General features: G+C 41.9%; 1 protein-coding gene across 1 annotated transcript; it reads right to left on the bottom strand.

The window, feature by feature from the left end:
- Positions 1-11683: 11683 nt before the first annotated feature.
- RHOU (ras homolog family member U) lies at positions 11684-22921 on the bottom strand. Its single transcript, XM_058166593.1, has 3 exons — positions 22303-22921; positions 19459-19517; positions 11684-13713 (listed from the first exon to the last, which is right to left on the bottom strand). The coding sequence occupies exons 1-3, from the start codon at positions 22607-22609 to the stop codon at positions 13258-13260; spliced, it is 822 nt and encodes a 273-aa protein (XP_058022576.1). The 5' UTR covers positions 22610-22921; the 3' UTR covers positions 11684-13257.
- Between the last annotated feature and the right edge of the window lie 365 nt (positions 22922-23286).

Genomic DNA, 23286 nt, shown 5'->3' with positions numbered 1-23286 from the left:
CATTCCAGATCTCCTCTACATAACTCTCCGGCTCTCCAAGCAACTCCAACTTCACTTCCTTAGTTTCAAAGCAATGAATTTTACTGAGAGCCAGGAGCCCATTTCACCACCAAACAAACTCACAATGATAAATGTGACGTTTTAGGCAACAAAATAGAAGCTACTTTCTTTCTTACTGGCTTTTGCCCTTTGTACTTATTGATAGGTTTCATTTGTTTATTTCTTACTTCAGGAATGTTTCACCTAAAAATAGCTCCTGTCCTATACACAGCCTATAATGTTGAGAAAGGTGGAAGGAAAAAGAAAAGGACAATCCACCAGCAAGGGAAATGGACTCAAATTATAGATCAATTGTGTTCCAGGTTGGTAACAAATTTTGTTGGAGACAATCTACCAGTGTGAACACTAAGAGTCGGCACCACCTTGATTGCATATAATAAATCGGTTCTATTCAGTTCCTATATAAACTATTCCTTACTTTCTCATGAAGTTGCTAAATTTACCTTGCTACTTAAGTGTTTGAAGGGGGAGATCAATGTGTTCCTCTTCCTACCATACCCTCTTAATTGTTTTGTTCCTGGTTGCAAGCTCCTGGTTGCTTCTCTTCTTTTTAACTGCTTCTTTTTCTTCCTAAGAAAAAACATAGCATTTTTTTCCCCAAGCAAAATGCCCCATGTGTCACAACCCTGCCATGAACAAATAAATGACTTCTTCTTTCCCCAGACTCAACAAAGCTAATTACTTTCTGGCTTAGCATATTGTACATGCTAGCTGTCCTTTGTAAAACATGGTTTAGATTCTGTGTTTGCAAATAAACTGATTATGGTTTATTAAATTAACTATTGTTAAGCTAACCATGGTTTAATGGGCTAGTTCAGGCTAGTTGAACTGATTTTTAATTTGTTTTTCATAAAACAAGTTTGTTCTACATGCATGTGACCAGCAACTGGTCTAAAAATGACTATATAGTTGGTATTCTTTAGACCAGGGGCCTCCAACCTTGGCAACTTTAAGACTTGTGGACTTCAGTTCCCAGAATTCCTCAGCCAGTTTTGCTTTGAAGTCCACAAGTCTTAAAGTTGCCAAGGTTGGAGTCCTCTGCTTTAGACCTCATGAAATTCATATGGTGGAATGGGGGAGAGCAATTATGGCATTCTGGAAATAAAATAACCTAAATCCCAAATATGGCAATATGTTCCCAGGACTAAGGTAAATATCTCAAAAACCTGTTCACATTTGAGTGGTATTATTATTATTAGTAGTAGTAGTATTAGTAGTATTTGATATATGATTATTATGTCAAAATGGCTCATTTCTTTCTCTCTTTTTCTGCTTTCAACACTTAACCAATTTATAATTATTTTCCTGATTTCCTGACCCAAAACAATAAATTGTTATGCATAAAACTCAAGACCTGGCAATAGACCAGTCCTGTAAATCAGGAGTCTCCAACCTTGGTCCCTTTAAGACTTGTGGACTTCAACTCCCAGAGTCAACTCTGAGAACTCTGGGAGTTGAAGTCCACAAGTCTTAAAGGGACCAAGGTTGGAGACCCCTGCTGTAAATGACCATTCATTGGGTATCTGCCATCTTTTGAATTGCTTCTACACATTAAATACACTTCACAAAAATCATACCCTATTACCCCATTGCCACTTTTTAGGGTATAAATGACTTGTATAAGAACATGTGTCAATTTGTATAGGAACATATCTTATCAAACATAGAATCATAGGGTTGGAAGGGACCAATGATGGGATTCAACTGGTGTAACAACCGGTTCGCTGAGCGTGTGCTTCTCATTTGAAAACAGCTCTAAAACTGCGCGTGCGCGCCAAACACACACTCCATGCACGCACAGTACGTTTGAAAACAGCTCTAAAACTTATGTTCTACTGCTGCGCCTATCAGCTGGGCTTCAAAGGAAATATAGGTGGGTATAGCACCTCCCCTGGGGCTCCTAAGGGAACTTGCTGCCTTCAGCATAGGTACCACTTATAACTGCAATAGAAGAAGCCACCCTTAGACCATGAGACTGCTCAGCTGCTTTATGCAACCCAATTACAGTCAAAATATACATCTGCTGCAATTGTCCCTTTGGCATAGCAGCCAGCTTTCAATACTAGGGGCTTGTAGAGATTCTGCAGTGACATAAGCAGCTTGGTAGATACATAATTCCTTCACAAGGACACACATCCAGAGGGCAAGTTTCCTTGTAGTGAGACTGTGCTCTTGTGAATCAAAATACAAGGATGCCTTGTCCCTTTTTCCTAATTACAACTTCTCAAAGCACATGGTTTTAATATAAAATCCTATTCCAGGAATGTTCATCCATCAGAAAATGACATAGGATTTAGTGTCCTGGGAAATCTTATTTACAATGGACTTACTTCAATGCATTCTTATCAGACTCAGCTTCTACTTCACCCCATATTTCAGACCCAGAGGCTGAAAAAGCCTTTTGATCAAACCACAGTGCACATGTACAAGTTACCACAGGGCTAAACACAACCAGATCTTACTAATCCAAGCTGGGTGCTCTCCAGATGTGTACAGCTGCAGCTTATGGGGCAGCAAGAATACATAAGGCATATCAGCTTGTTATATCACTTAAAGCTTATCCAAGCAAGGCTTCCATTTTCAGGGAGATTGGGGGCTGAATAACATGAATGAGGCAGAATTTGCTGAAGGTTAACAGGCAACCAGAACTGATATCAGCATCACATCCTCCCAATGAACAAAACAAGAGTTGTTTACATTTCAAAGGTTTCCAAGTTTCCAGTTACATGGATGGATTAAGTTGAACCAGCAGTTGTCAAAGATATAAGCCATCTCCAAGATATTTGCCAGAAACATGAAAGCTGCAGATACTTCAGACATCCACTTGTCCATATCTTCACTGGGTGTCAAGCTTGTCCAAGCTAAACTTCATGAACTTCACTTTTCATCAAATTCATGAAAAGTGTAATAAATAGCGAGCTGCTCTAAGTCAAGATCAAAATTCCACGATCTTCTCAAATGAACCTAAAGACAGGGAATCTCTCAAGCCTCTGTCTTGGAAATTGAGATAAAGAAATGGAAGTTCATGTAAAGTAGCAATAAAAATGTTATTAAATACAAAGTATAAGCTTAATTGGAACCGATGAAAAATTTAATGATAAAAAGAAACACGATCTGATTCCTATATATTTTTTTCATAGGTCTCTCTGATGCTGTGCACAGGTCAATAGTGGTTGATCTCCAGACTTCTGAGCTGGTTTAGTACCAGCAATAAATATTGAACCCATGCTATTAATTGGGTACAGATATTTACAACTAATTCTTGTGCTCCCTCCTTAACAAGAAGAGTTTCCTTCATAAACTGATTAGCCCAGGTGAATGGTTCAGGTCATATACCATGGGGATGGGAGAAATACCATGGATGTAACTATCCAAATGACCATGTACAATTGTTGCTTGGGTCTTGGTTTAGAAAGTTTAAATAGTCCAGACCTTCTTTCTGACTAAAGACTTTCTCTCTCTAGTCCAGCCAATAAGATTCAAACACTTTATATAGAAGACTCCTGGACACTTAACAGTAAAGATAAAGGTTCCCCTCACACATATGTGCTAGTCGTTCCCGACTCTAGGGGGCAGTGCTCATCCCTGTCTCAAAGCCAAAGAGCCAGCGCTGTCTGAAGACGTCTCCGTGGTGATGTGGCCAGCATGACTAAACGCCAAAGGCACACACAACGCTGTTACCTTCTCACCAAAGGTGGTCCCTATTTTTCTACTTGTATTTTTTACGTGCTTTCAAACTGCTAGGTTGGCAGAAGCTGGGACAAGTCACGGGAGCTCACCCCGTGGCACTAGGGATTCGAACCGCTGAACTGCTGACCTTTCGATCGACAAGCTCAGCATCTTAGCCACTGAGCCACCGTGTCCCTGGACACTGAGATACCTACATATAATAACCATCTTCAAACCAAGAGACACTGTTGCAGTTTGGAAAGCAAGGTTTCCCATCCCAAACCCTCCTTTACCTCCTAAAATTATTTTGTAGAAAAGCTGGGATGGTTTCTAGATAAATACGATAGCAATGGAAATCAGAACTGGACAAATTCTGCCTTTGCTGTTGTCTCTCATCTCGTGCTGTCTTTCATGCTTGAGATAGGGAAAAGATGAGCAGGCAGATAAAGGGCAATCCAATAGAAAGGGATGCTGCCATGTGTTCTTCACTTCTGACAACTTGTATACCCAGTTCTTACAAATGGGACACCAAATTCCAAACTCTTGGCAGCGATCATACATTCTAAAAATTAATTCTGTTCTCCAAATATGGATCCTTTGGTAACCAAATAGAGCAGGGGTCTCCAACCTTGGCAAGTTTAAGCCTGGTGGACTTCAACTCCCAGAATTCCCTAGCCAGCAAAGCTGGCTGGGGAATTCTGGGAGTTAAAGTCCTCCAGGCTTAAACTTGCCAAGGTTGGAGACCCCTGAAATAGAGCATCATCTGTGTACTAGAATAATGGATCAGCAGGCTGCATACAACTTTACAGAATAAAAAATAAATAAAACAAACATCTCTTGGGCAAAGATCCATGAGAATAGCCTATCATTAAAACTAGGAACGGAATCTAGATGGAAGGGAAATGAAGTGGGGTTTATTCTCCAGAAGAGCATCGCCTCTTTTGCAGAAAATCTGAATTCTGCAGACATGTTATTGTATACCACAGTGGTAGAATCAAATTTAGGGGATTCTGAAGTGAAATGGCTGTAGGAAAGGGAAGAAAGTTCACAAAAATTGCCCAGGGCAGGAAAGGGAAGTATAGAATCCCAGGACTATTTTGTAGTTATCTTCAGGAAATGCTGTAACCCACTTTCATTCCTAAAGCAGATGTGACAAAAGCAGTCATAAAATGGCCCCAGATGCCTATCTGCATAAGTTGAGAAAAGTCAGGCTTGCTTCTAGGATCCCGTGTGTGTCTGAAAAGGTTCCAAGAATGATTATTGCCTGAGCCATATCCCAAAAATCAGATGGCAAAACCTTCTTTATTGGAAGATAGACTCCATCTCCTTAGGTTGACATTTGATACGTGAAAAGCTTGCTTACCTTGAATGATGATCGTATTTTTAAATTTATTTTATTAAAACAATTTTAAAAAACATACTCTGTTTAAAAACAACAATTGGGGAGAAGAAAACAAAACTGAAGCGTCAAGAGAAAGCCTGAGTGAAGAAGTAAGACTTTCTGACGATTTTAGTGGTCAACAAATCGGTAGGTTTGTAATGAATATCCCCTCTGTTGGGTATTCAGATCCCATGTTGTTTAAGGACATCACCCATCTCCTTCCACTTATGACTGTAACTTTGTCACTTGCATCGTTATGATTTATATTGATATTGTTTCCTGATTGCTTATTTGTACCCTATGACTATCATTACCTTATGATTCTTGATGAACATATCTTTTCTTTTATGTACACTGAGAGCACAGGCACCAAAGACAAATTCCTTGTGTGTCCAATCACACTTGGCCAATAAAAAATTATATTCTATCTATTCTATTCTAAACATATGCAAATCTGAACCTGACTCAGTTGCTGATTGGTGCAGTTGCTGATTGGTGCAAGTGCACAACCAGCTGTCCCATTCTACAAAAAGATCGCCACTTTCTGCACCAACTGTAGTAGAGAACGTTAAAATATTAAAACAGGAGGTCACCAATGCATAAACATGATTCCCAGGAAAGAGTATAAGTGAAACAGTAACTGAAAGGTGCAGCAGAATACTTGAACTTTGTTTCATTAGTGACTTCTTGGAGCACCTTCCAGACACATTATGAGAGTGCTAAACACATCCATCCAGTTCCCAGTTCCTATACCTGGCAACAGAGGAGGGTTCTACTTACCTTTACTACAAGTTTGCATTGTGCCCATGCGTGCGGAGCGAGCGCAGAAGAGTTTTGATGACGTTTGGGTCAGTGGGTGGAGCCTCCTGCTGGTTCTATAGAATTGGTCCGAACCGGGGGCAACCAACCACTGCTTGGAAACTAACCAACCATGCAAAAGATCTCAATCTTCCCAGGATTCAGGTAGTTTATTGGCACCCAATCAGAGGTGGTATTCAGCCAGTTTGGACCAGTTTACCTAAACTGGTAGCGGAAATCGCAGGTGGGCCCAGACCCGCCCCAGCTCTATGCCATCCTATTTAGGCACATTTTTGAGGCTGGGCGCATGCGCGGAAGGCGCACGCATGAGCAAAGCGCATGCACAGAAGGCTGGGTGCATGTGTGGAAGGCAGGCATGTGCACAAACTGGGTGCATGTGCGCACGACGCGAGCATGCACACGTCTGGCGAACCAGTGGTAACATAATGTGAAACCCACCACTGCACTCAATTGTCACATCTGGATTTTAATAGAGAGTTGTTCGTTTTATTTTTAAACACCAAAATGTAGTTTTGAAATTATAGGGGCCTCTTCTTTGCCTTAGTCTCCAGAATGCAAATAAAAGCAGATATTGCACAGACATCAAAACTCACCCCTTTTTTTGGTTTGTATAAAAACTCAAATGGGTAGGATTACTATTATGCAGCCATAGTCACAATCTTGAATTTTTATATACCCCATACATGTCTCTTGGACTCTGTGTTGCAAAAATTCTGGTACTTTAACAAAATCTGGGGACAAATATCTGTTTACCTATAACAACGTCCTGACTAGCCTGATAATCCAAGCGCATATTGATTAAGAAAAACTAATCTATAGCATATTGCTAGAGGGTTTTTTTCCTGGTGCAAGATCAAAATAACCGAAACCTTTATAGACATTTTTGTTTTGAATAGTTGAAACTTTTTAATAAAGTAGTTCAGTAGTTATGTAAAATGGGCAATTGTGTCATCCTAAAAAACACATTGCTTTTTGTGTAGCCATGTACCTTTATCTCTTTCTAGTCTCTTGGCAAACTAATACAGTACTAACATGTCACAGCATAGAATTTGAACCTTCCCCAAATCCAAACTACCCTGTTACAGTACAGGAGAGAAAAACAACAACTCAGTCTGCTAGAAGAGTACCTACAGAAGTACTTTAAGAAGTTCTATCACATGTAGGTCGGATTCTTTGCCTTCTGTATATATTTTTTTTCTATCTTCTTTCATACATGGATGAAAAGGAAAGCCTGAATTGTAGTATCTGAATGAAAAGCAGAAGGTTGGTCAGAATTACCACAAAAAAGAATCCGATTGGTGCAGCACAGAAGGCAGTTTGTAATTTGGTTCTTAACCATTAATGCCTAGAGACGGGACAAACAGATCTATAAAAGCTCAGTAAACATGTCAATGAAGTAGGTGAAGTGTGAGCCATGCCAGCAGAGCGGCCTGTCCAAAGCTTGGACTTTGGCAACAAATAAATGAAGCCATCCTTTCTCACACTCAAGAGGTGCTCATTGTGCCTCCACATCCCCTGAAAATCATTGGCCATTGGGTAATACTGTATAAAGGTTAAGAAGTAGGACTTGGACCGGGAAACTTTATTCAGTTTCAAGTTTCCCGTCAACCATCAAGTCCACTGAATGATTCTGGGCCACAACTTTCAGGCTTGCAAGATGGTGGGGCAGAGAGACTGATTTACATTACTATATACCCTGATGGCGAACCTATGGCACACCTCGCTGTGGGCAGAGTCACATGTGCCCACAGAGTCACATGTGCCCACAGAGTCATCCCAGCCCAGCTCCAATCACGTTTCTCCATCACGCTTCACTCAATCAATTCTAACTTCTCACAGGGAAAAAAAGATCTCGCGAAGTTGGAATTGATTGAGTGAACTTTTTCACTCGCATGCTTCACAATGGGGGAGGCGGGGTCCCATCCTCCTCCTGAAGCCCATTAAGACGCAAAGTCACAATGTGACCCTGTGTCAGCTCGGTTTGGCAAAGAAAAGCAGTTTCTTTTCCTGCAGAGCCGCCTGGGTTGGGATGCCCTGCCTCCCCGCCAGCCCGCTGAGCGTGGGTGCACTGCTCCTGGCCTCATCAGCCTTTGGACATCATTCCCACCACCCAGCACCAGTTCAGGGGTTTCTTCCCCACCCCCCACCCTCATGTGGGGGGAGAGAAACAGAGAGAGAGGGAGGGAGAGACAGAGAGAGACAGAGAGAGAGAAAGAAAGAGAGGGAGGGAGGGAGGGAAAGAGAAATATTACAAAAGTTTTCCTTTTTTATTGTTGCTAAACGTAATGTTTCAAAAGCAGAAAAAGCTGCCCCAAAGGAGTCTGTGACGGCTGAATGCCAAGTGGCATGGATTTCCTCTGTCTTCTGTGTTCCCACCCTGCGCTGAAGCGAACCAAACAGGCCAGGGTTTCTCCACTAAGTGGCCCTGCCAAGCCCGCTTGAAAACTCCATTCAGCACGGCTCCAAATGTTCAGCTCGCACATCCCTTCTGGCCAGTGCCAATGCCACAGCGGGGAAGGTGCGAGCCCTCCCTGCTCCGCTCCCGCTGGCCAGAGGTGGGGCTCCACACCGCCGCCTCCCAACCATTTGTTTGCTTGCTGGTTGCCTCCAAGGATGGAGCTGTGCTCAAGCTGCCTGGACCCCTGCCATTGGGGGAGAAAGGGAGAGGGAAGGGGGGGTGTCTCCTTGACAGGATCCAGGTTGGAGTTGCCTTATTTTGTGTGGATCTCTAATGCTTGACTTTGTCTGTCAGCCTCCACAGCCCAAGTGGTTTGATTCACACAACAGTGAAGCTGGAGGGCAGAGCACGGATAGATAGATAGAGAGATAGAGAGAGAGAGAGGTGAGACACAGAGAGAGATAAAGAGAGGGAGGGAAAGAGAAACAGAGAAAGACAGAGGGGGGAAAGAGAGGGAAAGAGAGAGGGGGAAGGAAAGAGAAACAGAGAAAGACAGAGGGGGGAAAGAGAGGGAAAGAGAGAGGGGGAGGGAAAGAGAAATGATATTACAAAAGTTTTTCTTTTTTAATGTTGCTAAACGTAATATTTCAAAAGCAGAAAATAATGAAGGGGCATAAAAGTGCATTTATCACATTTTCCTTAGAACAATTAGCTGAACTCTGCGTTGTTTATCATTATTTTAGGTAGTATAACCTCATTATTCAGGTTACATTGCTGTTGTCTTGGCACTTTGCGATAAATAAGTGGGTTTTAGGTTGCAGTTTGGGCACTCGGGTCTCTAAAAGGTTCGCCATCACTGCTATATACTGTCCTGGATAATATTTCTCAACCTTAACAGTTTAAAAGCTCCAGTATCTTTAAGCTGCTACGGTTAAAAAAAACCTGGCCATTTCTTACTTCCCAAAGAAATAAGACATTATAATGTACTAAGTAACATTGACATTTAAAGTTTTGAAATGACACAATTTATCCGGGCAATCCAAGAAACCCTGGCTTCTTTCATCAATCTCAATTGTTTCATGGACCTAGGCTCATTTAGGATCGTTTTTGCGGAGGAGGGAGAACAGCTATTATTAATAACAGGTGCCTCTTGAAAAAAGCACAATTGATGTGAGACAGGACAGGGAACCTGGTGGGTCCAGAGAACTGCTCTTTAGCCACACTTGGTCATACCATTAGGTATCCACATACTCTTTCACTTATTTATCCATAAAGATGATCACATATATATTTTTATTTCTACTGCATGTATGTGAATGGATGAAGAGAGGATACCGTGAAGCAGTCTGCTCAGTCTGTGCCCTTCAAGTTACATTAGACTATGACTCAGAGCCTTCCCAGCCACTGTGGATATTGATGGTTATAGTCCAAGACAGCTGGCAGGTAAAAGGTTGGACAGGCTATTGCATAGCACAGGTGGAGGAGAAAAGATTCAAAGTCTAAGTGATATGAGCAGTGAAGAACCACCCAAAAGGAATTCTTTGCCCTGCTTTTTTTTTTCTAATTTACACATTTGTACATGCGATTTCTATATGATCTTAAATTATTTTCTCTGTTAAAAAGGTTAAGAGATCATGACTTTACAATAAGAGTCACATCCTGATCAATCTGTTTTTTAAACCTCAAGATCTTTAATCAACTTCTTAGGCAACTACGCATGTATTTATTTATTTATTTAGAAAATTTATATTGCCACCTACTCGCACATGGTGACTCAAGGCAGCTTAAAGGACAGAAAAACATTCATCCCAAAGTTGGAGATAAAATGGATTCCTAGATAGCAAAAGCTTTCAGCAGCTCGGCCATTAGGTACCGTATTTTTTGGACTATAAAACGCCTTTTTGTCTCCCAAAAGGGGGTGAAATGTCTGTGCGTCTTATAGACCGAATATTGCCAAAGCTCTGCCCACCTGCCAGCCGTTTTTTGGCCTCCACACACCCTGTTTTTGGCTCTTTTTCAGGCCTTTTTTCGGCCCAGTTTCAGGGCTTTTTCCAGCCTTGAAAATGGGCTGGGAAAGCCTCAAAAACAGGCCAAAAAAGCCCCCGAAAATGGGCTGGAAAAAAGGCTGGAAAAGCCCCCCCAAAAGGCCCCAAAATGGGGTGTGTGGAGGCCGGAAACTTTTGTCATTGTTTTCCTCTTCTAAATTTAGGTGTGTCTTATAATCAGGTGCATCTTATAGTCCGAAAAATATGCTAACTGGGAATTTTCCAACTTGGCATCCTATACAAAACTTAAGACAAATTTGGTAGTCATCTACAGGGCATTCATGTCAGTTTTATTCATTCCCAGGTGGTAACTATGGACTCCAGTGAGATCAATTCAGACACAATAGTATTGTGGAAGTACCAACACCAACATTTATCTATCAGGAGGAAATCAAAGCTTTTGTATCTTCAGTTATCTACAGTTCCTCTGATACCAATGCAAGTACACTTAGTGGAAAGAAACCAGCATTCCTACATGTAGGGTAGCCATATGAGTTTGCTGCAGCACAATCACAAAGATATTCAGGGATTAAAAAATTATTTGATTATTTGGTCAATTACCTCCACTTCATCAGATGCATAGAATATTCATTTGATATGGGCCTCTGATTGCAAAGCTGCAATTCAGGCAACGTGCTAAATCGAAATATGGTTTGTTAAACACCTTTTAACATGGCCTGTTGAACAAGTCCCAATGGCCTAATTCATACAAAACTCTCAACCCAAATGACTCGTCATGTATCATATAGAAGTCCAAAATAAACAAAGCTAAATCGCAGCAGAAAAGAATCTGTATAGCGGTAAAATAAGTGTGGAAGATAATGGATGACAAATTGCTATCTTGCTATTCATAAAACAGTTGTTCACAGTGATGCAGAAATTCTTGCTGGAGTGCAGTTACATGATCCAGCATCTATGATCCTGGTTTAGTCTTGGTTGTCTCTCTGGCATCTGATATGAGGTAGCCATCATATTAATTTTGCACAATACAGGTGATGCAAATTGAATTGCTGGTGGTTTGTAGAAGGGAGAGAAGTCAATGACTCATTCAATGCTAAGCTATGGTTAGCACCAGCCATGGTGTGCTAATGATCCTGTAGTGTGATTTTTTTTAGACAAAAATCTATTCCAACATGTTTTGTTCCTGGCATTTAAAAAATCTGCTTTTAAAAATTAGATGTTATAGTGAAATGTAGTCAGTTTAAAAACAGAAGTTAATACTTGGGTTATTTTATCCTAGCACATGAATATATCTATCTATATAAAAAAGAGAGCCGTGTGGAGAAAGAACACTTGAAACCAAGGCTCATCCAGGAATGATAAAGAATTATTTCTTAAGTTCAAACATAGGTTGATCATATTATAAATGCATAGGGCTACATCGAAAGCAAGGGAGGAAAATTAGACAGAAAAAACAAGCTACTAAAGTAGCCCAATTATAGTTAAATTAATCTCTGTATTGCATTACTTAATTAGAACAGGAATCCCCAAAACAGATGTGCAATTACATAATAAATCTACAACAGTTCAGACATAGTTTAATTCATTGCAAAGAAAGGCTGTCTTGCTTTTGTTTTTCTTTGCATGGTCCTAAAAACTCACTCAAGCCACCAAAATAAGTGGCATTTAGCCAATGTTCGGTTTATTCAAATATGGAAGACCAAATAAAACTTGTACAAAAGCACGTCCTCCAAATAGTTATGAGCATTGGTAAATCAGCATTTGCCATCATTTATTGCTACACGAACATTGCCGGTAAAAGATTTGGCATCTTTTGAATGAAAGTCATTTCCCAACAACTATGCATATTTACTCAGGGTAAATTTCCAGACTTAAAAAAAATAAACTTTCTGGAATTTTGAACAGATAATAAGTTTTTTTTCTTCATTCCAGTTTATCTTACATGAGCGAATATTGTTTCAATGACACAGTATTGCGATACCCAAGACTCAGCAAAAAAAGACTAAAAAGTTGAGATTATTTTATGGAAAAAAGTTTCCATGTGAATTTAGACAAGATTTCCCCAACTTAGAACCTTTCATGTTATAGATTACAACTGACCAACGGTAAATCAGGATAGTGCTGATTTGCACCATATTTCTGCAGATATTGATACATTTTTGATTGAGCTGTCATATATCCTCTATAAATAGAAAAGAAGCCCATTGCTATTCAAAATATGATTTCCCCTTTTTTCCAAGTCAACAAGCATGCACATTTCATGGTGTAAAAGGGATCCATCAATCAGGGTATACAAGGAAGATACAATTTTGCACAGCTGCTCTATTTGTTATGAGGTCCCTACACTGTGCATGAAGTAGGCATATCATTTTAAGAAAAATATATCAGATTCACGTGCCGTTTCTGCTAATTTAGCAACACAATGTACATTTCAGAAATGGACTGTAGTATTCCTGAAGCCTACAAGACTAAAAACACAGGCAGGGAAATGCTCCGTTTTGAACCAAATGTCCTAAGAGGCACAGTTTTAGATATCCACTTGGGGGGAAAAATAATTTGACTATGTAGTAGCCCTCACAGTCGTTGTGTAGACTTCTTAAGAGAACCCTTGGTTCTAGCCCTTCCTACACCTGCATACAGTGAATTCATGGTTCAACTTTCAGTTCCACCAAAGTGTAGGCCAGCAGTCCCCATCAAAGAAACTACCGCTAGTGGGAAAACTCTCAGTTTGGTCAACCTCAGCTTCTCAACTCACGCTCTTCCCCATCTCCGTCGGAAAGAGATAATTTTAGCAGCATGTTCAGGGGTGGATCTTAACTGTGCACTTTGGAATAGAAAGAGATTCTCAGCCAAAGTCACCTCAAACCAACCTCGGTGATTAAACCACCATTTCCAAGGCCTTTGTAAAAAAGGAAAAAAACATCCTATACAAAACAACAATATTTTTTCCACCAGGACTTGGAGAGGTTTTTCATCTTGTCTGGAGTCCTGTTTTTGGATTTCTTTGGCTGTTGCTGAGTATCCGAGTAGTGAATGCCAGCCACAATGGCTGCATCAAAGACTTCTTTGAGGTTTTTCTGAGTCAAAGCGGAGCATTCGATGTAAGAGGCGGCTTTTATTTCCTCGGCACAGAGCCTTGCGGCCTCCTCCGCCACAGGCTTCTCTTTGCATTTGTCAAGCTCAATGAGTACTTTGACGTCTTCTCGGAGGTCCGATTGGGTCCCGACAAGAATAATAGGGGCCTTGGGGCAGTGACATCGGATTTCAGGGACCCATTTCTCGGTCACATTCTGGAAAGATGAAGGGCTCACTACACTGAAGCAGAGCAAAAAGATGTCTGTGTTGGTGTAGCACAGTGGGCGGAGCTTGTCAAATTCATCCTGTGCAAAAATAAAAAGTAAGGTGAATACGTAACTTTAGAGTAACAATGCTCCCTAAAAGCAATGTGCAGGATATAAAGTGGTGGTTTTCTTTACTGATATATAGCAAAAATCATTCTTATCGGCTACTAAATGAGCACAAAACATGTTCTATAAAAATAACAGCCATAATTGTTTTGCAAGAGAACTCATTCCCATCCATTATACCAAGGTGGCATGTAGCAAAGAATCAGTTGTCTGAATGCTACTTAGAGAGAAGGAAAGAGGACATGAAAAGCAAAGGTCCTTGAAGAGACAAAACTAATAACTCTAGAGGAAATTAGAACTCCATGGCACAATTTTATTTTTGTTGTTTTATATGGAAAATTATTTAGATGCGCACTGTGGCACAATACTTGGCAAAACCTCAAAGAGGCTGTCCCGACTGGTTCCACAATACAAAAGCGAGCGCCCAACCAAGTACAGCATTCAGCATCACCATTAGCTGGCAACCATATTTGGAAAACAGAATTGATTTAAGGGATTGGCTTTGCTGCGATGCATCTCTGGTGAAAAATGCTGCCTTTAACAGAAGGCAGGAAGTAGTGTTGATGTTGGAAGAACAGAAATTACAGGTATTTCTCATTATATGTTGGACCATATACCAGTGGTGGGTTTCAAAAATTTTTACTACAGGTTCTGTGGGTGTGGCTTGGTGAGCGTGGCAGGGGAAGGATACTGTAAAATCTCCATTCCCACCCCACTCTAGGGGAAGGATACTGTAAAATCTTCATTCCCTCCCCACTCCAGGGGAAGGATATTGCAAAATCCCCATTTCCTCCCTATCAGCTGGGACTTGGGAGGCAGAGAATAGATGGGGGCGGGGCCAGTCAGAATTTTTACTACCGGTTCTCCGAACTTCTCAAAATTTCCGCTACCGGTTCTCCAGAACTGGTCAGAACCTGCTGAAACCCACTTCTGCCATATACCCATGATTTGCATATCTACGGTTGTTAGGTATACATTTTGCCTAGTTGTCGTTTTGCCTTGTTTTTTGCTACTTTGTGCACATGCAAAATGGGTGTGTGTGTGTGTCAGGTTTTGACACCTGCATAAAGTATTTATAGGTCTTGTTATCCATGGTCATGAGGTGGGTACGGAACTCCCCTCCCAGACCGCAAGGGTAACCTGTGTACAACGTGGCTTGAATACCTATGTGAATTAGAGAAAATGAAAGAACTGGAGACCTTCATGAAGTTATTCAGAAAATATTAAAGTATTAAAAATATTTCAATTGGAAAGAAGCACTGCTATATGCAGTCATCTTCAATTGAATAAAGCTTGCCTAATATATCTCAGGGATCACAATCATAAAATGCATAATAAACTGCCTATGCAAATAAGGAAATTCAATTCAAGGCTAGATCAAATCTAACATACTAGCTACTAGCATTCTAGCATTTTAGCAAAGAGAATTAGAGAGTGTGTATGTGTGTGTATACTTATACATACACACAAACTGCACAGACAAATACATTTAGTGTACACATACACATACATTTAATACTGTAGCACAGATTTTGTGAATGGGTCATGTCTATGCTACTGTTTGCTGTCCTTTTAATAGCTGCTTTGATGCAGTTACTTATTAATGGACTATTTTAGCTGTTTACACCACTTCAGAACCACTTTGATAAGGGGTCGTGGTGACAGAGAATGAATAAATACATAAACACCAGACAAATTTTGTTTCAGCTTAAATCTGTTACCTTAAACTATATCATAACATTTATAAATTAATTAGATTTTAATTTATTAGTTAATTTATAGAGAATAGCATGCTATTATGGTCCATTGGCATGGGATTTAATCAGTAGTGTCCTTTCCATCATCCTTCCTTTAGAGCTTTGGAGGTAGCAAACTAAATGCCTGCATATATAAATCAAATAAAATATTGAATAAATCAAAATTCTGGAATTTAAGTTGACTCTAAAAACATCTTCCTTGAAATACAACTGCTAGGATTGCATTTCACACAGAGCCATTGTATTAATGCTTTTTTTTTTGGGTGGGGGAGGTGGACACGAACCATAAAGGACTACTTCTTTTATACAGTAATGCCAAGCCAAAAACTGTGGTTTAAAACCATGGGACTTATCCAGACTCTGACAAAATTACAGTTTCACTTAGAATTTGAATCCAGAATTTGAATTCATTCAAAATGAATTTTGCTTTTGGTAAAGTTTTGGCTTAAAATTAGTGATCCAAACCTTGGATGACTTTAGTTTTACTGTCACAATGGTGAACTTATTGCCTGTAACTGGGTTTGTCTATCTTGCTGCTGGTCATCATTTTCTCCTTAGACCAAATGTTCCCCCACCCCACCCCAGGAGTCTCTCGTTGGTTCTTTAAAGAGGCACCAACAGACAAAACATGCATGCCCAAAGTTAATTTGAAGCATCTTTTGCTTCCCAAGAACAACACTCTTATTACCAGTCTACCTTTACATAACTTTCACTTCTCTGATTTGGGGAAATTTGTTCATTCACTCTTATTGAATCATGAAAGGTTTTACTACTGAAGACAAACTTTCTGGAAATTTGAAACTAACTTCTGGCAAATTTGACACACCAAGGAAAGAATACAGCATCCAAAAAGGATGCTGATAACGCAAAAGCCTGCTTTAGGTAAATATTCACATTGCCTTCTATTGCAATGATCTGCACTAAAAATAACTCCTTCCCCAACTTCCTGGTTCAATACAATGAACGTTGTCCTATGATCCATTTTGGAACACTTTACACAATATTTTTGTTTGAAAAACTTGGCTTTTATTGTTAGATCTGAACTCAACTTTTTTCTTGGAAAAAGAGAGATCTCAAACAGCCTGATAATTATACAAGTTCCAAGAGCTAAAGTCAAGGAAAGTAAACAGAGGAAAATATTAACATGGCAACAATGGCCTCCTCCTGAAGAGGTAGGATTTGTCTCTTCTGCTGGTATTTTAATTAAAATCCAGCAATGTTTGTCAGAGGGCCTTAAATTAACACATGCAAAGAGCAAACAAACATCCTCTGAAATATCCTTCTTGTGCCAACATTTTGCTGCCAAGGTAGAACTTGTTTATCAATTTGCAAAGGTTTTTTTTTTTTTGGGTGGTGGTAGTGGTGGTTTGAGATTCGTATTTGGAAAAAAATACAGATGTGCAGCCCCCTTTTCACTTGAATTCATCTGCAGGGGTACTTGCAAAAGAAAATTGAGATCTAGGAGGCAAGATTTCATTAACTTACTTATTTGGCAGATGTAACTCCCTTCAAGAAAACAAAGAATAAAACAAAACAGTCAGCTCTTGGTGAAGAAGGAATCATGCGTGTGGGGTGTCCTATGGCAGTCATGTGTACGTATAAGGTTTGCCAGTTCTAAATAACTGCATAATTTGAAATCATGTTATGCGTCTTGCAGCTCAGGGGAACAATTGTAAATTTACACAACCGAGGAATAAATGGAGAGGTCAGGGCAAGGTAAAAAATGTGAAAGCCCCTAGATAATCAAAGGCTCTTGTCTCATCCCTTATCACCACCAAACACATTACAGAAACAGTCTTGCTTGACAAAAAAAAATGGCATTAGCATCCATAGTTCTAAGAGGCTTTCTAAAACCCAGGGGGGAAAGGTTACCAGGGCCTACAGCTGATGCTTCCTCTGACTTGATTATCCCACGTCAATCAGAAGTAGTAAAATAAGTGTTATTTCTTACAATGCATGTTCCTGCCCCCACCCCCCATGCTCATCATAAGACTCCGGGTGATTTTCAGTCATTAAAAGGCAGCGAAATCTCCAATCTGAATCACCCCTGAAAACTTAATAAAAACCATAATACAACCCAGTCTCCACAACTTTAAAAAACTAACACAACGACTAGCACTAGACTCCAAACCTTACAGAACTGCAGCATTGTAATTGCCTTTCTTTATACCTTCAGTGGGGCGGGGCGGGTAGCCTCAAGGAAAGGTGTTCCCCCAGGCAGGGACAGTCCCTGAGAAAACCTGTTTTGGGGATGCTGTCTCTCTCACCCCTCTCTTTGAACTCTACTCAGAAATGTACTTGGCTGCCCAGAGTCGCTTTGCGGTGTGAGATGGGTAGCACATATATTTAATAAATAAATAAATGGGAAATAAATTGGAAATGAATGCAGCACCTGCAAGAGTCTTATTATTGTGCTCAAGTGGTTCTTATGTGTCACCAGGTGTGCAGCAACAGTTTCCAAATAATCCTGAAAGGGAGTTCTGGGTAAAGCACTTTGCACTAATCCAATCTTGAAGTAAGTGTCTTGAGCCCCTGATCCCTGCAAACTTCTTCCATTAAAAGCACAGGAGTAGTTTGATAAGAAAATAGGAAGCACATACAGCAGGCAAGATTTAGGGACAAAACCCAAGGTTCTATTCTTTGAAGTACTTAAAGTCATATATGATGTAGTGGTTAAGGCACTAGACTAGATATTGGGAGAGTGTTTTCTGGCCCCCTAGCAGGGTGACTCTGGGTCAGTCACTCTCTTTCAGCTTGAGAAAGAAAGCAGTGACAACCCAATTCTGAAAACGTTGCCAAGAAAACCGCAGGAACTTGTTGAGGCAGTTGCCAGGAATTAAAAACCTTCCTTTAAGAATGGATGGAGAGAGAGAGAGAGAGAGAGGAGACAGAGAGATCTCCATTACTGTTGATGGACATAAGTTTCCAAGACAGAGGAGCACAATCTAGCCCTCAGGGCTTGACTGGACCTAAGAGACCTCCAAAATTTGTTACTGAACTCTAATATGTCATGTACCAGAAGAGGAAAATGTTTTAATACATGACCAGAGGGATATCACAATCACTTTTAATTCTAACTGGATGTAATTGAAACGACCCCAGCTTAAGGTTCCTGTCTTGTTCCTGTCCACTTTTTGGATTTGAAAGCTAATGTAGCCTTCAGCCTAGAAAATGTTATGCAACTCCAGCGCACCAATGGACAGACCTCCGCAAGAAACAGAAAGGCTTTTTCTGTGGATTCTGAATGGTAAATAGGCTGTCAGATACAAATATATATGTGCCCACAGGTACAAGCTCATTCTCTTGCACTCTCTCTCTCTCTCTCTCTCCACCGCACATATACATCTCCACATACTGCATGCTTTCTTTCACCCATGACACTCTTGCAAACCAATGAAACAACTCTTCTCTTCCCACTGTGGCCATATCCTGTTCAGGAACTGTCACTGTCCTGGTGACAAAGAAGCCATTATAACCTTGGGCCCTCAGGGTAACAAAAGAGCCACTTCCCAGCCACGGCTCAAGGGGGGATGTGGGCTCCTGGGCTCCTCATGTCACCCTGGGAAACCGTCTGGGACAGAGTGGCACTGCTCCCAGGCTATCACCACGGCAACCCAAGTGTCCAGCCAAAGGCTGCAGGGGAAGGTCCAGAAAAGCAGGCCAAGAGGTGGGCAAAAGGGAGCCAGTTCCTTAATGGCAGCTGTAAAAAGGTGGCAAAGGGTCTTCGGGCAAATCTGACATGGGAAACCAACATGCCTCAGGGAAGCCCCTTCCTCCAAGATTAAGGACTTCTGGAGATCTAGGAAGGTGGAATCTTCTAAAAGGATTCGTAGGTTGATTTTTTTTCCCATCACAGATTCACAGACGTGTGCTGATATACATATGTGACACACATATTCCCACATACACACACCGTATCACTGAAAACCGCTGTATCAATTACATAAGCAGCTTTACTGACCTGCCCGGCTGTGTCACAGAGTTGGAGTCTCACTGGTCGGCCATCTACAGACACTACAGCTGAAATGGAAGAAAGGGGAAAGTCAGAAAAACTTTTACCCATGAATGAAGAATTACATCTGCCCTCATCACATGAACCATTTACCTTTGGACCCGTTTGAGTCCAGTTTAACAGCCTGCAGAGTCCCAAGTCAGCTTCTTCTCCCCAACCTCCCTCCCTATTCCCAACAATTCCTGGGTTTACACAAGCCCTTCAGGGTTTCCGGTTTTCGTTACAAAGCAGAAAATTGTGACCTAAAGACATTGGCCCCATACAAAAAGAGAGCTGTCCGAAACACAAAGGAGGATTTTGCTTCGCAAACACTCTCTAAACATGCTTGAAGATTGATTTTTTGGGGGGGGGAATGAGGGTCAGATTCTGTTTTAAAAGCATACAGACTAGGTAACCCCTTCCCCAGTGCTTTAAATCACAAAGGGGACAATACAATTATTTACATATTTCTCCTGTGGAGAAATCTTCTCCTCTTATTCTGCTGTTTCTTCTTTGTGGATTAGGTTGAAGTCTGCCTCTCCCCCCCCCCACATTATACAAGGCTAAAGACCCTCTCTGGGGGAGATGGGCAGTTAAGAAATATGATGGACTGATTGATAATAAATAAATAAATAAATAAATAAATATTGCTTTTGGCCAACCATTACTCCATCAATCTGCAACATGGACAGCAAAATTGTGCCCTTCAGGTATTTAGAACAGCACTTTATTATACTATAAGCATAAGGCAATAAATGTGAAATCTCAAAAATTGTACAAAATTGTACAAAAGTCAAATATTTCATTGGGGTTTTTTAACTGGTGAGTTATAACAAACCACAACAATAGCAAAATATATGCACTGATTTAAATATGTACAATGTTTTTTAAAAAAAACAAAAACAAATATATACTACAGTGATTAAAATAAACATTTTTAAAAAATGAATACCAAAGGTAAATCTTCCATTGTACAACCACAAGTCTACAAAGCTTATTATTTGGGAGTCAATTTCACTAAATTCAAGGGATTTTTGTCAGGTAAACTTAAGAGTGGCTTACAGGTCTTGCAGAAAATAAGGCAATTTAGAGTACAGATTATCAACTCGCATTTTATATTACAACAAAATTCCTTGCATTTTGACATCAGGTCAACGCAAGAGTTTAACACTGGCTGGAAAAACATGTTCCTGCACGGAATGAAATACACACGAAACTCCCACAATTGGAGCCCTGTGTTTACTGTTCAGTGTTTGCTTTCAAGCACATAAAAGCTCTTCAGACCTTACTGAAAAGATTCAACAAATACAGATACTGCCCTGGAGGAACCACCTTTGGAGGGGCGGCGGAGTCAAGTAACAATGAATATCTACTTCCAAAGACAAGCATGGTGAGCCAGTGTTTTCTCAATTCAGAGCACCATCCCCTTTTTAATTAAAAAATTTAAAAAAATTAGGGAAGTTGTCAGGGGGAATGTAATTGCAAACATTCACAAAGCGCCCAGCAGAAAGCTCTCTCCACTGTGGTTTTCAAGAAAAATAAAAGGAAGTCTAAAGTAACCTGGTGAGAAGAATGGCGAGTAGGAGTTACCCCCTGTCTTAAGGGATAAGGATTAGAACGAGTTAGCCCAAAGGATTTCCAAAGCAAGAGAGAAGTGCAATATTCGAGAAAATAAGGAATAAGAAATCCAAGGCTAGAGAACAGAGTGTAACTTCCCTGACCCTGAGATAACAGAATAACACAGTTGGAAGGTCTAATCCAACTCCCTGCTATATAAATTAGATAAACTGAACTATGCCAACACCCCAAAATTACTCAGCTCTATATGCGGTATCACACCAGCACTCCCTCCAGCAAGGATTAACAACATTCCTAAAGAGTCTGATTTTAGTGCAGTGAACAAGTTACTAGTTCTCATCACTAGTAGAAAAATACAGCAGCTATCGATCACATATTCCAAAATGAACTAAACTAAAGGGATTTTTTTTTAATTTATGGGAACAATAAATTCCCCTAAATACACTGAAACTTGCAAATACACATAGGAAGCATGGTGCTACCCTTATAGTTTTTAACAACTACAAGAGGCACATACACCTGGCAACAAATAACAGATGCCCAGGATTTTAACCTATTATTTTATATGAATAACAAGAACTCGGGTATGCAAAACCAGCCGCATATGTTCCACTCTTTTTTTTTTTTAACTTAAGGATCAACCAGAGTAAAGGTCAGAAATGGGCTTGCCCGCCTTAAGGGAGAGAAGAAGGCATCGCCTGCACGTCCTTCCATCTCACAAACAGGTTGAACAAACGATTCTCCGAGCGGCTTTGCACGCCGAGGTCTTCTCGAGGCACAGAGATGGGTGTGTGTGGTTTTTTCCTTCTTCCCCCCGGGCAGGGATTTACGAGGTAATGAACCCCGCCCCACTCGCAATTAGGGATCGATCCATTATGTTGGCCAGCGAGCCCTTCTTCTCAGCACTCTCCCCCCACCCCCGACGTGAAACAAGCGATCAGGCCAGGCCAACCTTCGCTTCCAAGCCTACCTTACTTACTTCAGTCCGCGGGCACCGCCCCTTCCCCGAGTTGGAAGATTCAAAATCAACCAGGAGGAGACGCCGCCGAGCAAATAGGGCGAGAAATAACCGGACCCTCGGCTCGATCCCAGGCAGCGCTGAGATCCGAAGCGAGCGCATGGGGGGAGATGGGGGGGGCTCTCCCAGAAGAGGAACAGAGAGCCGAGAAAGGCGCAAGAGATGCTTCCTTGGAAACCCACCGGAGAACCCGCCCCGTCCCAACCCGACCGATTTACCTGAGAAATTGTCGAAGGCGGTCGGGATGTATTCCGTAGGGTAGCCGTTGGTGGTGTAACTCACCACCAGGCTGGTTTTACCCACCGCGCCGTCTCCCACCAGCACACACTTGATGCTGCGCCGGGGCTCCGCTCCGATCGCGCCGGCCCCTCCGCCAGCTCCAGCCCGGCAGCGGCTCCCCAAGGCAGCCCCCAACGCCGCCGCTCGGCTGCTGCGGACCCGACGCGGAGGCACCGGAGGCACTTCGCAGCCGCCCGGCAGCGGCTTGCTGATGTAGCCGGTTTCTCCTTCTTGCTGCGGCGGCATCCGCCCAGCTCCGGTGCGGGAGACCCCTAAAGACAACGAGATCCGCCGAGCCACAGCCGCGGAAGGCAGTGGCGAGAGGCGCCGGGAAGCGGTCGGGTTCGGAGTCCGGGTAGGTGGGTGGGTGGGTGGCGCGCCTGCAGGAGAAAGAGCTTTTCCAGGTTCCGAGCGCCGAGCTTCCTTCTTCCCGATCTCTGCGGCTTCGGCACTTCAGACGTGCGACCTCGCTCCTTCAGCAGCAGCAGCCTTTGCTCGCGGGAAGACTATACAAGCAGCCAAGGGCTCGATCTGCCGCCGGATGACATAATCCCGAAGAAGACCGAGAAAAACGAGCCAAAGAGGGCGGGGCAGCCTGGGACGGGCGGGGCTTGATGGAGAAGGGACTTGCCGGCAGGCGGCGCTCCAAACCACAGCGCCGCTCGACCGTGGTGATGGTGGTGGGGAAAGCGGGGGGGGGGGGGAAGCGCGAAAGAGGAGGCGATGTGCGCGATTTCTGGCCGGCGTGGACTCGCTCAAGCTCGGCTGCGATCTGGCGCTTCCCATTGGCCAATCTGCTTCTTTTCGAACGTTGACGACAATGGCTTATCTCATTTGGCTGGACATTTGAACAAGGCCACGTAAGCCACGCCGCCCGCGGAGGCGTCGCGCGATCTGCTGGTTCCAGTCTTTTTTTTTTTTTT

This window comes from Ahaetulla prasina, chromosome 1, assembly GCF_028640845.1.
Source record: "Ahaetulla prasina isolate Xishuangbanna chromosome 1, ASM2864084v1, whole genome shotgun sequence".
Classification (NCBI taxonomy): domain Eukaryota; kingdom Metazoa; phylum Chordata; class Lepidosauria; order Squamata; family Colubridae; genus Ahaetulla; species Ahaetulla prasina.
This window is presented reverse-complemented; position numbering and strand designations above follow the sequence as displayed.

Bases quoted from the DNA above. Each gene is read 5' to 3' on its own strand.
- RHOU (XM_058166593.1), bottom strand. From the start codon at position 22,609: ATGCCGCCGCAGCAAGAAGGAGAAACCGGCTACATCAGCAAGCCGCTG. The intron at 19,518-22,302 runs GTAAATCGGTCG...CTTCCATTTCAG, and splicing joins CGCCTTCGACAATTTCTCAG to CTGTAGTGTCTGTAGATGGC. The intron at 13,714-19,458 runs GTCAGTAAAGCT...ATTTTTGCACAG, and splicing joins TCTGTGACACAGCCGGGCAG to GATGAATTTGACAAGCTCCG.